The sequence below is a fragment of the Pan troglodytes genome, chromosome 2 (assembly GCF_028858775.2).
Source record: "Pan troglodytes isolate AG18354 chromosome 2, NHGRI_mPanTro3-v2.0_pri, whole genome shotgun sequence".
Taxonomy (NCBI): Eukaryota; Metazoa; Chordata; class Mammalia; order Primates; family Hominidae; genus Pan; species Pan troglodytes.
Genome location: NC_086015.1, coordinates 53,080,078 through 53,095,318, shown reverse-complemented (window position 1 = coordinate 53,095,318; position 15,241 = coordinate 53,080,078). Strand labels below are relative to the sequence as shown.

General features: G+C 47.4%; 1 protein-coding gene across 6 annotated transcripts in view; it reads left to right on the top strand.

The window, feature by feature from the left end:
- Positions 1-15,241, top strand: part of QRICH1 (glutamine rich 1) — a 64,444-nt gene that overhangs the window by 32,006 nt on the left and 17,197 nt on the right. For all 6 annotated transcript variants that reach the window (XM_009445431.5, XM_009445432.5, XM_063805113.1 and 3 more), the window contains 2 exon segments: positions 4,483-5,511; positions 14,897-15,074. In XM_009445431.5, coding sequence (XP_009443706.1) covers positions 4,483-5,511; positions 14,897-15,074 — 1,207 coding nt within the window.

The window sequence follows — 15,241 nt, the reverse complement described above, 5'->3', positions numbered from 1 at the left end:
CTTTACCTCCCAAAAAAAAAAAAAAAAAAGGCGACTACACCAATTTTTTCTTGTTTTTTTTTTTTTTGAGATGGAGTCTCACTCTGTCCTTGACTGGGCTAGGTATTGTGGCGCCATCTCGGCTCACTAGCCTCCACCTCCCAGGTTCAGGCAATTTTGCTGCGTCAGCCTTCCGAGTAGCTGGGATTACAAGCACGTGTAACCACGCCCAGCTAATTTTTGTATTTTTAGTAGAGACAGGGTTTCACCATGTTGGCCAGGCTGGTCTGGAACTCCTGACCTTGTGTCCACTAGCCTCAGCCTCCCAAAGTGCTGGGATTACAGGTGTGAGCCACCGCATCTGGCCAACTACACCAATTTAACATGCCCACCAGCAGTTTCAAGTTGTCCATATCCTCATCTATACTTGTTATCTGTCTTTTTTAGTTATAACCTATTAGATATAAAGTGGTTTCTCATTGTGGCTTTGATTGGAATTTCCTTCACAGCTAGTGATATGGAGCAACTTTTTATGTGGTTCTTGGCCATTCGCATATATTCTTTTTTTTTGGGAGATAGTTTCACTCTTGTTGTCCATGCTGTGGTGCAGTGGTGCCATCTCGGCTCACTGCAACCCCCACCTCCTGGGTTTAGTAGTTCACCTGCCTCAACCTCCCAAGTAGCTGGGATTACAGGCATGCACCACCATGCCTGGCTAGTTTTGTATTTTTAGTAGAGACGGGGTTTCACCATGTCGGTCAGGCTGGTCTCAAACTCCTGACCTCAGGTGATCCACCCACCTTGGCCTCCCACAGAGCTGGGATTACAGGCATGAGCAACTGTGCCTGGCCTCATTTTCTGCCTTCTTGTTTTCTACCTTTCTAATTCGTACTTGTGGTTAGGGTAATTTATCTATGTGTCTGATGGTAAAAGCTGTTTTTTAAAAGTTGCATACTATGTATTTTTTTCTTTTCATGCTCTTTTGCATGCTGACATAATAATAAGACTAACTGTATTGTTATCAGAAACATGTCATCCAGGTTATGGTAATATTGCTCAGATTAAATTATTGGGATTCTGTTTATTTAAATGCCTTTCCCATTAAACATATGTTAAGTAAGCACTCTAAAGCAGTGGTCCCCAACGTTTTTTGCACCAGGGACTCGTTTTGTGGAAGACAGTTTTCCACAGACATTGATGGAGGTGGTGGTTTGGGATGAAACTGTTTCACCTCACATCATTAGGCGTTAGATTTTTTTTTTAAAGATGGAGGCTCACTCTGTCACCCAGGCTGTGATGCAGTGGTGCTCTCTCTGCTCACTTCAACTTCCGCCTCCTGGGTTAAAGCTATTCTGCCTCAGCCTCTCAGGTAATTGGGATTACAGGCATGCACCACCATGCCTGGATAATTTTTTGTATTTTTAGTAGAAGTAGAGGTGGGGTTTCACCATGTTGGCCAGGCTGGTCTTGAACTCCTGGCCTCAAGTGATCTGCCCTCCTCAGCCTCCCAAAGTACTGGGATTACAGGTGTGAGCCAATGCACCTGGCCAGGCATTAGATTCTAATAAGGAGCATGCAGCCTAGATACCTCACATTTGCAGTTCACAATAGGGTTTGTGCTCCTACAAGAGTCTAATGCCACCATTGATCTGACAGGAGGCGGAGCTCAGGTGGTAATGCTCACCTCTGTGCTGTGTTGTTTGCCTACGGACCAGTACTAGTCCTTGGCCCCAGGGTTGGGGACTTCTGCCCAAAAAATCAGGCTGGGGGCTGGGTATGGTGGCTCACGCCTATAATCCCAGCACTTTGGGAGGCTGAGGCCAGTGGATCACCTGAGGTCAGGAGTTTTGGACCAGCCTGGCCAACATGGTGAAACCCCGTCTCTACTAAAAACACAAAAATTAGGGCTGGGTGTGGTGGCTCACACCTGTAATCCCAGCACTTTGGGAGGCCAAGGCAGGCAGATCACGAGGTCAGGAGATCGAGACCATCCTGGCTAACCCGGTGAAACCCTGTCTCTACTAACAATACAAAAAATTAGCCAGTCGTGGTGGCGGGTGCCTGTGGTCCCAGCTACTTGGGAGGCTGAGGCAGGAGAATGGCATGAACCTGGGAGGCGGAGCTTGCAGTGAGCCGAGATCACACCACTGCACTCCAGCCTGGGCAACAGAGCAAGACTTGGTCTCAAAAACATATATATGTATATATAAATTAGGTCTGGGCGTGGTGGCTCACGCCTGTAATCCCAGCACTTTGGGAGGCCGAGGTGGGCAGATCATGAGGTCAGGAGATCAAGACCATCCTGGCTAACACGGTGAAACCCTGTCTCTACTAAAAATACAAAAAATCAGCCAGGCGTGGTGGCACGCACCTGTAGTCCCAGCTACTCGGGAGGCTGACACAGGAGAATCGCTTGAACCGGGGAAGTGGAGGTTGTGGTGAGCCGAGATCGCACCACTGCACTCTAGCCTGGGCGATAGAGCGAGACTCCGTCTCAAAAAAAAAAAAAAAATTACCTGCATGTGATGGCGGGCACATGTAATCCCAGCTACTTGGGAGGCTAAGGCAGGAGAATAGCTTGAACCCGGGATGCAGAGGTTATGGTGAGCTGTGACTACCATATCACTCCAGCCTGGGGAACGAGCAAAACTCCATCTCAAAAAATAAATAAATAAATAAGGCCAGGCATGGTGGCTCAAGCCTGTAATCCCAGCACTTTGGGAGGCCAAGGTGAGCGGATCACAAGGTCAAGAGATCGAGACCATCCTGGCCAACCAACATGGTGAAACCCCATCTCTACTAAAAATACAGAAATTAGCTGGGGGTGGTGGTGTGCGTCTGTAGTCCCAGCTACTCAGGAGGCTGAGGCAGGACAATAGCTTGAACCCAGGAGGCGGAGGTTGCAATGAGCTGAGATCATACTACTGCACTCCAGCCTGGTAACAGCGAGACTCTGTCTAAAAAAAAAAAAAAAATTAGCTGGGTGTGGTGGTGGTGTACCTGTAGTTCTAGCTATTTAGCAGGCTGAGGTGGGAGGATCACTTGAGGAGTTTGAAGTTTAAAGTGCCCTATCATCTTATCACAGTACTCTAACCTGGGCAACAGAGCAAGACCCTATCTTTAGAGAAAAAAAGGGTCCCGTGTGATGGCTCACGCCTGTAATCCCAGCACTTTGGGAGGCCAAGGCGGGCGGATCACGAGGTCAGGAGATGGAGACCATCCTGGCTAACATGGTGAAACTCCATCTCTACTAAAAATACAAAAAAAAAATTAGCCGGGTGTGGTGGCAGGCACCTGTAGTCCCAGCTACCCGGGAGGCTGAGGCAGGAGAATGGCGTGAACCCGGGAGGCGGAGCTTGCAGTGAGCTGCGATGGCACCACTGCACTCCAGCCTGGGCGACAAAGCGAGACTCCGTCTCAAAAAAAAAAAAGAGTGAAACTCCATTTCAAAAACAATTTTTAAAATGCTGGCCGTGGTGGCTCACGCCTGTGATCTCAACACTTTTGGAGGCCAAGGTGGGCGGATCACTTGAGGTCGGGAGTTCGACACCAGCCTGACCAACATGGAGAAATCCTGTCTCTACTAAAAATGCAAAATTAGCTGGGCATGGTGATGCATTCCTGTAATCCTAGCTACTCAGGAGGCTGAGGCAAGAGAATTGCTTGAACCCAGGAGGTTGAGGTTGCAGTGAGCCAAGATCATGCCACTGCACTCCAGCCTGGGCAACAAGAGCAAAACTCCGCCTCAAAGAAAATGGAAATAAAAATGCCGGCCGTTTTGGCTCACACCTGTAATCCCAGCACTTTGGGAGGCCGAGGTGGGTGGACCAGTTGAGGTCAGGAGTTCAAGATTAGCTTGGCCAACATGGTGAAACCTCATCTCTACTAAAAATACAAAAATTAGCTGGGTATGGTGGCACATGTCTATAATACCAGATACTCGGGAGGCTGGCTTCAAGAATTGCTTGAGCCTGAGAGGTGGAGATTGCAGTGAGCTGAGATGGCACCACTGCATTCCAGCCTGGGCGACACAATGAGAATTTGGGGAAAAAAAAAAAGAACCAAAGTTTTGATATTTCCTTGTTAGACTCCAGCATGTCTGTAATCCCAGCTACTCTAGGAAGCTGAGGCAGGAGAATCGCTTGATCCCAGCAGGCGGAGGTTGCAGTGAGCTGAGATCGCGCCACTGCATTCCAGCCTGGGCGACAGAGCGAGTCCATCTTAAAAAAAAAAAAAATTTTTTTTTTGGTATTTCCTTTTTAGGCCCCAGTTAATTGTCTTGCTTGCTCTCTGGGGTGGATGTATGTCCCTGTTATTGTAATGTGCTGCTGGACAATTCTGGATCTAGTCTTACGTATTGTGTCCTTCTCAGAAGCCTTGAGTATGCCAGTGTTTTCTCACATTTTGCAGGGCCCCTGTCTGGGATCTCTTTTCTTTCTTTCCTTGGGTACTGGATTTTCAGTGCTGCCTGGTTCACTCACTGATGAATCTTGTTGCTTACAGGTCCAGGTGCAGGTACAGCAGTCTCCGCAACAGGTCTCGGCTCAGCTCTCCCCACAACTCACCGTTCACCAGCCTACTGAGCAACCCATCCAGGTCCAGGTGCAGATTCAAGGCCAGGCACCACAGTCAGCAGCCCCCTCCATTCAGACCCCGTCTCTGCAGAGTCCCAGTCCCTCGCAGCTGCAAGCAGCTCAGATCCAGGTGCAGCACGTGCAAGCAGCCCAGCAGATCCAGGCTGCAGAAATCCCGGAGGAGCACATCCCACATCAGCAAATCCAGGCTCAGCTGGTGGCTGGCCAGTCTCTTGCTGGTGGTCAGCAGATCCAAATCCAGACCGTGGGTGCCCTTTCCCCACCACCATCCCAGCAGGGCTCACCCCGGGAAGGGGAGCGGCGGGTTGGCACGGCCAGTGTCCTCCAACCAGTGAAGAAGCGCAAAGTGGACATGCCCATCACTGTGTCCTACGCCATCTCAGGGCAGCCGGTGGCCACCGTGCTGGCCATTCCACAGGGCCAGCAGCAGAGTTATGTGTCTTTGAGGCCAGACTTACTGACAGTAGACAGTGCCCACCTGTACAGTGCCACTGGGACCATTACTAGCCCTACAGGAGAAACCTGGACCATCCCTGTTTATTCTGCCCAGCCCCGGGGGGACCCTCAGCAGCAGAGCATTACCCACATTGCCATTCCCCAGGAAGCCTACAACGCAGTTCACGTCAGTGGCTCACCCACGGCCCTGGCAGCTGTTAAGCTGGAGGATGACAAGGAGAAGATGGTGGGCACCACATCTGTAGTGAAAAACTCCCATGAAGAGGTAGTGCAGACCCTTGCAAACTCTCTCTTTCCAGCACAGTTCATGAATGGCAACATCCACATTCCAGTGGCTGTGCAGGCTGTGGCAGGCACGTACCAGAATACGGCTCAAACTGTCCATATATGGGACCCCCAACAGCAGCCGCAGCAGCAAACTCCGCAGGAACAGACACCACCACCACAGCAGCAGCAGCAGCAACTCCAAGTTACTTGTTCAGTAAGTGAAGACTTATCAGTACGGCAGGCAGCCTGGTCCCTCAGGGCCCAGTGCAGCACAGAGCTTGCCTCGCAACCTCTGGCTTATTTACTGCTGTTACTCTTACAGTGATGCAGTATTTAGTATTTGGGAGAAGAGGGGGAGAAACATCACGTGAGGCTATGCAACAGAAAAAAGAGTTTATCCTGGTACCTGGAGGTAAATGAGATGGCCAGGAATTGCTTTGGAGTTTTGGAGACATTTTGGGTTTAAGTACCATGGACACTTCTTTGTAATCTCTTCTCAGGAAGAGTAAAGTTACAGGTGTAGATGAATGGGACACCTCAAGTGTGTCCCAGTGCTGTTTCCTTGTATCATAAGTAAATGGTTTTAGCAAAACACTTGTAGTTTATCACATAGATTACAAACTCATCACTGGAGAGGCTATGAGATTGTTCATTCTGTTTTTCATCTTTGGGCACACAGTGTGGGTGAATTAGAAAAGCTAAAATAACTCATAAGGAACCTGTTAAAAGTGATCACCATTGGGAGGCTTGAATATGCTGTCTATGCGGTGGGACCTCCCAAGAATTTTTGTGTTACGGGGGCGGCCGGGCGAGGTGGTGCACTTCTGTAATCCCAGCACTTTGGGAGGCCGAGGCAGGCGGATCACAAGGTCAGGAGTTTGAGACCAGCCTGGCCAATATGATGAAACCACGTCTCTACTAAAAATACAAAAATTAGCTGGGCATGGTGGCGGGTACCTGTAATCCCAGCTACTCAGGAGGCTGAGGCAGGAGAATCACTTGAACCCGGGAGGCAGAGGTTGCAGTGAGCTGAGATTGTGCCATTGCATTCCAGCCTGGACAACAGGAGCAAAACTCTGTCAAAAGAAAAAAAGTAGGGGCCAGGCACGGTGGCTCATGCATGTTACCCCAGCACTTTGGGAGGCCAAGGCGGGTGAATCACCAGAGGTCAGGAGTTTGAGATCAGCTTGGCCAACATGGTGAAACCCCGTCTCTACTAAAAATACAAAAATTAGCTGGGTGTGGTGGCACACACCTATAATCCCAGGTAATCCTACTCGGGAGGCTGAAGCAGGAGAATTGCTTGAACCTGGGAAGCAGAGGTTGCAGTGAGCTGAGATCGTGCCACTGCACTCCAACCTGGGGCAACATAGCAAGACTTTGTCTCAAAACAAACAAACAAACTATTAGTGCTGGGTGCAGTGGCAGTTGCCTGTAATCCCAGCAGTCTGGGAGGCTGAGGTGGGAGGAATGCTTGAGCCCAGGAGTTTGAGATCAGCCTGGGCAACATAGGAAGACCCTACCTCTACAAAAAATTAAAAAATATAGTCTAGTGTGATGGCACATACCTGTGGTCCCAGCGTAGATGCGAGGGTTGCATGAGCCTGGGAGGTTGAGGCTACTATGATCATGCCATTGCATTTCAGCCTAGAGAACAGAGTGAGACCCTGTCTAAAAGAACTGATTGGTAAAATATCTGGTCCCGTTAGAGTGGGATATAGGGCCTCTGGTCTTATGGGACTGATGAAGGTGCTATGCCTCAGTGGGCATAGGCTCCTGAGCATGCATATGTTTGTGGGAGCTGGTACAAACAAGTTAGATAAGGGACTGCACTTGGAAACATGGGCTGTAAGTGATTAATTAAGCAAAGGTTGACCAGGTGGTTTCATAGAGGCAGTACCATATTATCCTAGGTGACATTGTTAAGGACCTGCTAAATATCTAGCTGTTGGGCCTAGAAATAGAATAAGAGAAGATTTTTTGCTTCATATAGCTTAGAGTCTAGTTGTGAAAAGTAAGAACTTAGGATTTCTTTTCCTTCGAATTATTTATAAGGCAGAATAATTATGACATATACACAAAGACAAACTGGGAATTTAGAAATTCTAGGTTAAGAAGTCAACAGAGGTGTCTTTGTGGACAAAATGACGTTTGAACTGTAGTTTATTTATTTTTGAGACAGGTTGTTGCTTTGTTTCCCAGGTAGGAGTATGGTAGTGATCATAATTCACTGTAGCCTCTAACTCCTGGGCTCATAAAATCCTCCCGCCTCAGCCTCCCAAGTAGCTGGGACTATAGGCACAGACTACCACACTCGGCATATATATATATTTGTAGAGACAGGGTCTCACTGTGTTGCCCAGGCTGCTCTTGAACTCCTGGCCTCAAGTGATCCTCCCACCTTGGCCTCCCAGAATGTTGGGATTACAGGCATGAGCCACTGCACCCTGCCTTGAACTGTTGAACTGTAGTTTATAGTTTAGATAAACAAAAGAATGGAACAGCATAAATACAGAGCCAAGGATGGACAGAAGGGACATGCCCTAAGGCAACTTGAGAAGGGAACTGTGAGAATGGAGTTAGTATTGAGGGGTGGGGGTGGGGTTGTTGCCTTCCCAAAGTAGAACTGAGTTTGATCTAATCTGTGGTAGGAAATCAGGAATTTCCTAGATTTGTGGTAACAGGAGGAATCAAGTAGATGTGTGTAGAATTGACTGCATATAGGAGAAACTAGCCAGTAGATTTGTAACAGGTCTCTATGCTCAGCTTTTGTTCACAGAGATGGAGCCCATTAGGCCTCCCCTAGCTCTCCTGGGCCTGATGGTGCAATTGCAGGTCAGTGCCTCATTTGGTACTTAGTGGTCTCTGTTTATAATTTCCATGTCTGGGTCCTCAGCAGGAGAAGATCCTTTCTGGAGCTCATTTTAGTGGGCCAGTGTTCTTCAGAGGCTGTATCTGATTTGGGAAAGTCTTAGAGTTATTTATATGAAGTTATTATTACCAGAAATAGAAAAATTGTGAAGAATCCCGATTTTCCATCCCAAGGGAAAGATGCCAAGGGAAAGATGAGTTTGTCTATATATACCACAAACATCCCTCTCCCCTCTTATGCAGGCTCTGTGCTAGGAGCTGGGGAATAGAGATGAATAAGACAGTCTTTTCTACCCTTGGACCACTTTACAGCACATGCAGAAGACAGTCAAGTTGAACCCTAAGGGGAGCTAGTGACAAAATGTGTTCCTTCATCTGCCACAGGTTGGAGAGGGCCATACCTTTTATGAAAGCTATCATATCTTCTGTCTTTAAAACCAGATTTATGGTGAAATCTCAATTCCTCACACCAACCGCCATCTGTGGCCCCATTTCTCTGTTCTACTTTATTGCCAGAACTCTAAAGAAACATTATCTACACAAGCTGGGCTCTAGATGCTGTAAAATTTTCCCTTAAACTCATGACTAAATCTGTTCTTGTCAAGGTCAGCAGTGACCCCCCTATAGCCAGTTCAGACCAGCAAGTATGTTTTTATCCTACAGCAACATACAACACAGCAGCCCATTGTTGAGACTCTTTTTTTTTTTTTTTTTTGAGACAGGGGGTCTCATTCTGTCACCCAGGCTGGAGTGCAGTGGCGCGATCTTGGCTCACTGCAACCTCCGCCTCCCGAGTTCACACCATTCTGCCTCAGCCTCCCGAGTATCTGGGACTACAGGCGCCCGCCACCACACCCGGCTAATTTTTTGTATTTTTAGCAGAGACAAGGTTTCACCATGTTAGTCAGGATGGTCTCGATCTCCTGACCTTGTGATCCGCCTGCCTCGGCCTCCCAAAGTGCTGGGATTACAGGCGTGAGCCACCGCGCCTGGCCGAGACTTTCTTCAGACTTGCATGTTATTACACATTCCTGATTTTCCTCCTACCCATCTGAATCTTCTTTATTCCCAGGAGGCTTACCGGTGCCTTCTCCTCCTCTCTCTGAATCATACATGTTGATGTTCCTGAGGGTTCAGTATTTGGCCCTCTTCTCCCTAAGGGATTTCTTTCCATTGCCATGGTTTTCAGCATCCTCCAGATGATTCTTGCTGCTGCTGAAGATGATAATCATTGATACTATCTGCCAGTACTACTGTTCTTGATGTTTAACATATTCTTCTAATTTTCACATTAACCTTATGAAGTATGTACTGATACTTCTGTTTTACAGATGAGGAAACTCAGGCACAGAGAGATTAAGTGACAAGGCCAAAGCCATGCTTAAAAAGTGGCAGAATTGGCCAGGCGTGGTGGCTCACGCCTATAATCCCAGCACTTTTGGAGGCCGAGGTGGGTGGATCACGAGGTCAGGAGTTAAAGACCAGCCTGGCCAAGATGGTGAAACCCCGTCTCTACTAAAAAATAAAAAAATAAAAAAATTAGCCGGGCATGGTGGTGGGCGCCAGCTACCTGGGAGGCTGAGGCACAGAATTGCCTGAACCTGGGAGGTGGAGGTTGCAGTGAGCCGAGATCGCGCCACTGCACTCCAGCCTGGGTGACAGAGCGAAACTCCATCTCAAAAAAAAAAAAGTGGCAGAATTGAGATTCAACCCTGCATGGGCTGGCCCTGGAGCCTGTGTCTTAATCCCTGTGCTGCACTGACACATAAGTCTCTCGGCCATGCCTTCCTCTGTTTGGAACCTTTTCCACATATTCAGCTGCCTACTTAGCATTTACTTGGACTTATTGACAATACCTCAGATCTTCATTGGCACCATTTCTAAAACTGTCAAACATCCTTGTCTCAGAAAGTAGTGCTGCTCTCCGCCTAGTTGTTCAAACCAGAAACCCAGGAGTCATCTTTGTGTCTGCTTTCCCTTACTCCTCACAACCAGTTCATCAACAAGCCATGTTGGTTCTACCATCACACCTCTCAAAATCTCTTATATCATCTCCACTGCCACCACTATAGGCCACCAGTACTTGCTTCCATTCTTGTTCTTCAATTTATTCTTCATAGAATAATCATAAAATATAAGATTATGTCACTTCCTAGCTTAAAACTCTCCAAGGCTTCCATTATATGTAGGAACAAATTTACACCACAATGTACAATACTCTGTATGAGTAGCTTTCAACCTGGGTTGCGTTATTGCCTCCTCCACCCACTGATAGACATTTGGACACGTTTGGAAGAATTTTTGGAAGATGCTTGGGAATGTTAACTGACATTTAGTGTTTGGAAGCACACAGTGAAGGGGGCCTGCTACAGAAGCACTGCCTCCCATGCTCTAGCCACTGCCTACTTGTTCAGCCAGACTCCTGGATTTCCAGTTTGGGTAAATGATGTTGCCATTGAATGAAGGAGAGAGGTAACTCAGGAGAATAGATCTGGGCAGGGAAGCTAATGAATACTCTTTGTAGATGTTAGTTTGAGGTGGCTATGAGTTGTTCAGTTGGAGATGTATAGTACCCACTAGGTATATTAAGCGGGGGTGGGGGGGCGCAGGGGGGGCTTCTAGCTTCAAGGTACATAGTGGTCACTTTGACAAATATGGATATCCAAACTGGAAAAGTGGGTGAGACTCACCAGGGAGAACATGTAGTTGAAATGAGAAGTGGGTCTATAGAGGAGCTCCATGGTTGACAAACACGTAAGGGCCTGGCAGAGAAAAACCCAAAGCATACAGAGAAATAGCTGCTAGATAGCTGAGGGAGGTCCGGGAGACTGATATATCAGGAAGCCGAGCAGAGTGCAAAGGACAATGTTGTGAGTGACATTGTTGGATGTGCCAGAAAGGTCCAGTAGGTTAAGGCCAAAGCATCCATTGCATTTGACCCTTTCATTTCAGGTGTATGTGACTGGGGAGTACAAGGAGGGTGGTATTGCTGGTAGTGGTGGCAGCAGCTACTACAGGCCACCAAGAAGAGATTGCTCATTTCTGGGGTAGACAGAATAGTGATTGGAGCCCTGAATGCAGCATCCGGATCAAAGGTCTATGGAAATCAGAGAACGAGTCCTCAGATTAAAAGTAGAAGAAAGGGCAAGAATGTCTGGGCCCAGCTAGAGACTTGGCTTTGAGCAAGACGGTAATTGGTGACAAACTTTTTAATAAAACAATGGGGGAAAGATGGGTTGCTCCCTGAGCTAAGAAAGTACTTATTGACTAGGTAAAGGGAGGCTTGGGCCTGTGGGTGGTGGGGAGGAGGGGATGTCTGCATGGGTCACTCAGCGGCTTCTGTTGCTATTGGGTCCTCTGGCCCTGAGCTCAGCTGCCCTCCTGGTCTGTGCTAGATGTCTTAGAGGGGCATGATGGTTGGCAGTTCATGGAACTGTTTCAAAGAAATGGTTTGAGTAATAGGTTTTTGTTGTTGTTGTTGTTGTTTTTTTTGTGATCCTTGGATTAGTCAGTGCAATTAAGGAGAAAAACTGATGCCAAAGATTTTCTTCACAACGCTGCAGATTGAATCAGCTCTTTGCCCTAGACTGTAATTTAATATATCGCAGTATTCTGGGCCTGATGCAAAGCTTTGCACATGTTTTTTGAATTAGTGAGTGAGCGAAACTAGGGCTTTGGGTGATTTGAATTCATTTTTTGCCATTTTATAGCACCTTTGAGAATCCAAGCACATTCTTTTTTTTTTTTTTTTGAGACGGAGTCTGGCTCTGTCACCCAGGCTGGAGTGCAGTGGCACCATCTTGGCTCACTGCAACCTCTGCCTCCCAGGTTCAAGCGATTCTCCTGCCTCAGCCTCCCAAGTAGCTGGGATTACAGGCGCGTGCTACCACACCCGGCTAATTTTTTATATTTTTGGTAGAGACAGGGTTTCAGCATGTTGGCCAGGCTGGTCTCCAACTCCTGACCTGAAGTGATCTGCCTGCCTCGGCCTCCAGAGTGCTGGGATTATGTGTGAGCCACCGCGCCCAGCTCAAGCACATTCTTTAAACATGTGGTGACTCAGTTCTTGCCTTTCAAAATCAGAGTCCAAACTAAAAAAATGGAAAATCTTGGAATTTTAATATTTTTAGGGTATAAAGATCTCTTTAGAATCTGGCCGGGTATGGTGGCTCACGCCTGTAATCCCAGCACTTTGGGAGGCCAAGGCAGACGGATCACCTGAGGTCGGGAGTTTGAGACCAGCCTGGCCAACATGGTGAAACCCCGTCTCTACTAAAAATACAAAAATTAGCCGGGCATGATGGCAGATACCTGTAATCCCAGCTACTCAGGAGGCTGAGGCAGGAGAATGCCTTGAACCTGGGAGGCGGAGGTTGTGGTGAGCCAAGATCATGCCACTGCTCTCCAGCCTGGGTGGTAGAGCAAGACTTTGCTCAAAAACAGAATTTTAAAAAGTTGGAAATATTTTAACATTATTCAAACATTCACTTTTTTATTTTTATTTTTTGAGCCAGAGTCTTTCTGTGTCACCCAGGCTGGAGTGCAGTGGCACTGTCTCAGCTCACTGTAACCTCCGTCTCCTGGGTTCAAGTGATTCTTGTGCCGCAGCCTCCCAAGTAGCTGAGATTACAGGCATGAGCCACTATGCCTGGCTAATTTTTCTATTTTTAGTAGAGATGGGGTTTCACCACTTTTTTTTTCTTTAAATGATGGCTCAACTGTGGCTGGACATTAAAATCACCTGGGAAGGCCAGGCACAGTGGCTCATGCCTGTAATCCCAGCACTTTGGGAGGCCAAGGCGGGCAGATCACTCGAGGTCAGGAGTTCGATACCAGCCAGCAAGATGGTTCAATAACAGCCGTCTCTACGAAAACAACAAAAATTAGTTGGGCATGGTGGTGCATATCTGTAATCCTAGCTACTCGGGAGGCTGAGAAAGGAGAATCGTTTGAACCTGGGAGGTGAAGGTTGCAGTGAGCCGAGATCGTGCCACTGCACTCCAGCCTAGGCGAAAGAGCAAGACTCCATCTCAGAGGGAAAAAAAAAAATCACATGGGAAGCTTTTAAAAATACTGACAATGTGCCTCTACCTTACAATGGCTGGAGATAAGGCCCAAGTGTGAGGTTTTTTTGTTTTTTTGTTTTTTTGTTTTTTTTTTGTGTGTGTGTGAACGGGAGTCTCACTCTGTTACCCAGGCTGGAGTACAGTGGTGCGATCTCAGCTCACTGCAAGCTCCGCCTCCTGGATTCATGCCATTCTCCTGCCTCAGCCTCCTGAGTAGCTGGGACTACAGGCGCCCGCCACCACACCCGGCTGATTTTTTTGTATTTTAGTAGAGATGGGGTTTCACCGTGTTAGCCAGGATGGTCTCAATCTCTTGACCTCGTGATCCACCCACCTCGGCCTCCCAAAGTGCTGGGACTGCAGGTGTGAGCCACTGCACCCGGCCAGGGTGGGTTTTTTGTTTTGTTTTTTTTTTTTTTTTTTTTTTTTTAAAAGCAATCCAGATGATTTTAAGGTGAGACCCAGTTTAAGAATCAGTGCTCTGGGCCGATGGCCCAAGCCTGTAGTCCCAGCACTTTGGGAGGCCGAGGAGGGCAGATCACCTGAAGATGGGAGTCAAGACCAGCCTGACCAACATGGAGAAACCCCATCTCTACTAAAAATACAAAATTAGCCGGGCGTGGTGGCACATGCCTGTAATCCTAGCTACTTGGGAGGCTGAGGCAGGAGAATAGCTTGAACCCGGGAGACAGAGGTTGAGGTGAGCCGAGATCCTGCCATTGCACTCCAGCATCCAAGAACAAGAGCGAAACTCTTTCCCCGCCAAAAAAAAAAAAAAAAGAAAGAAAGAAATGTTGAGTCTCAGTTCCTACCCTTTTCAATCAGAATATGCATTTTGATAAAATCCCCAAGTGATTTGTTTGCACATTAAAGATTGTGGGAGCAGTGCTTTGAGCCAGTAGTTCTCAGTGGTGACCAAACATTAGAATTACTTTTTTACTTGAGGAGTTTTTTTGTTTTGTTTTGTTTTTTCTTTTTTCTTTTTTCGAGACAGAGTCTCGCTCTATCACCAGGCTGGAGTGCAGTGGTGCAATCTTACTCAAGGAGTTTTTAAACAATTGATACCTTGGCTCCCCCTCAGAGAGATTCTGGGGTAAGTCTGGCTATTAGTGTTTTTAAATAAAAGATTTGACCGGGCACAGTGGTTCACGCCTGTAATCCCAGCACTTTGGGAGACTGAGGCGGGCAGATTACCTGAGGTTGGGAGTTCAAGACCAGCCTGACCAACATGGCGAAACTCCGTCTCGACTAAAATTATAAAATTAGCTGGCCGTGTTGGTGCATGCCTGTAATCCCAGGTACTCGGGAGGCTGAGACAGGAGACTCACTTGAACCCGGGAGGCGGAGGGTGCAGTGAGCTGAGATTGCGCCATTGCACTCCAGCCTGAGCAACAAGAGGAAAACTCTGTCTCAAAAGAAAAAAAAAAAACATTTAAAAGTGCAGCCAAGGCTGAGAAGCACTGCACTAGCCCAGTTGCAGTGCTGCTTTTGCTGTCCCTGGGGCAAGAGGTAGAACTCCAAAGCTTCTTAAAAGTAGGACAGCAATGAGTAGAGAAATATTTTCTTAAATAAATGAACTATACATAACATTTTTCTGGCAATTTTGCAGAAGGATCTAATACAAAACAATATTGACACATTTTCATGGTTTCTCTCCTATAGGCTCAAACTGTCCAGGTTGCTGAAGTTGAACCACAGTCACAGCCACAGCCTTCCCCAGAACTTCTGCTTCCAAATTCTTTGAAGCCAGAAGAAGGGCTTGAAGTATGGAAAAACTGGGCCCAGACCAAGAATGCTGAACTAGAGAAGGATGCTCAGAACAGATTGGCACCCATTGGGAGTGAGTGTCTGGGAAGAAGAGTGGGCTGTGTCTAAAATGCAATGGTACTAAAGTAACAGGAGGACAAAATGCCAGAAAAGTGGTGTCCCCTGTCTTGGGGACAAGAGAGCAACATCTGTAATAGTATGTAATAGTATGTTGAATTCAAGCCTAGTAACAAGCAGTAC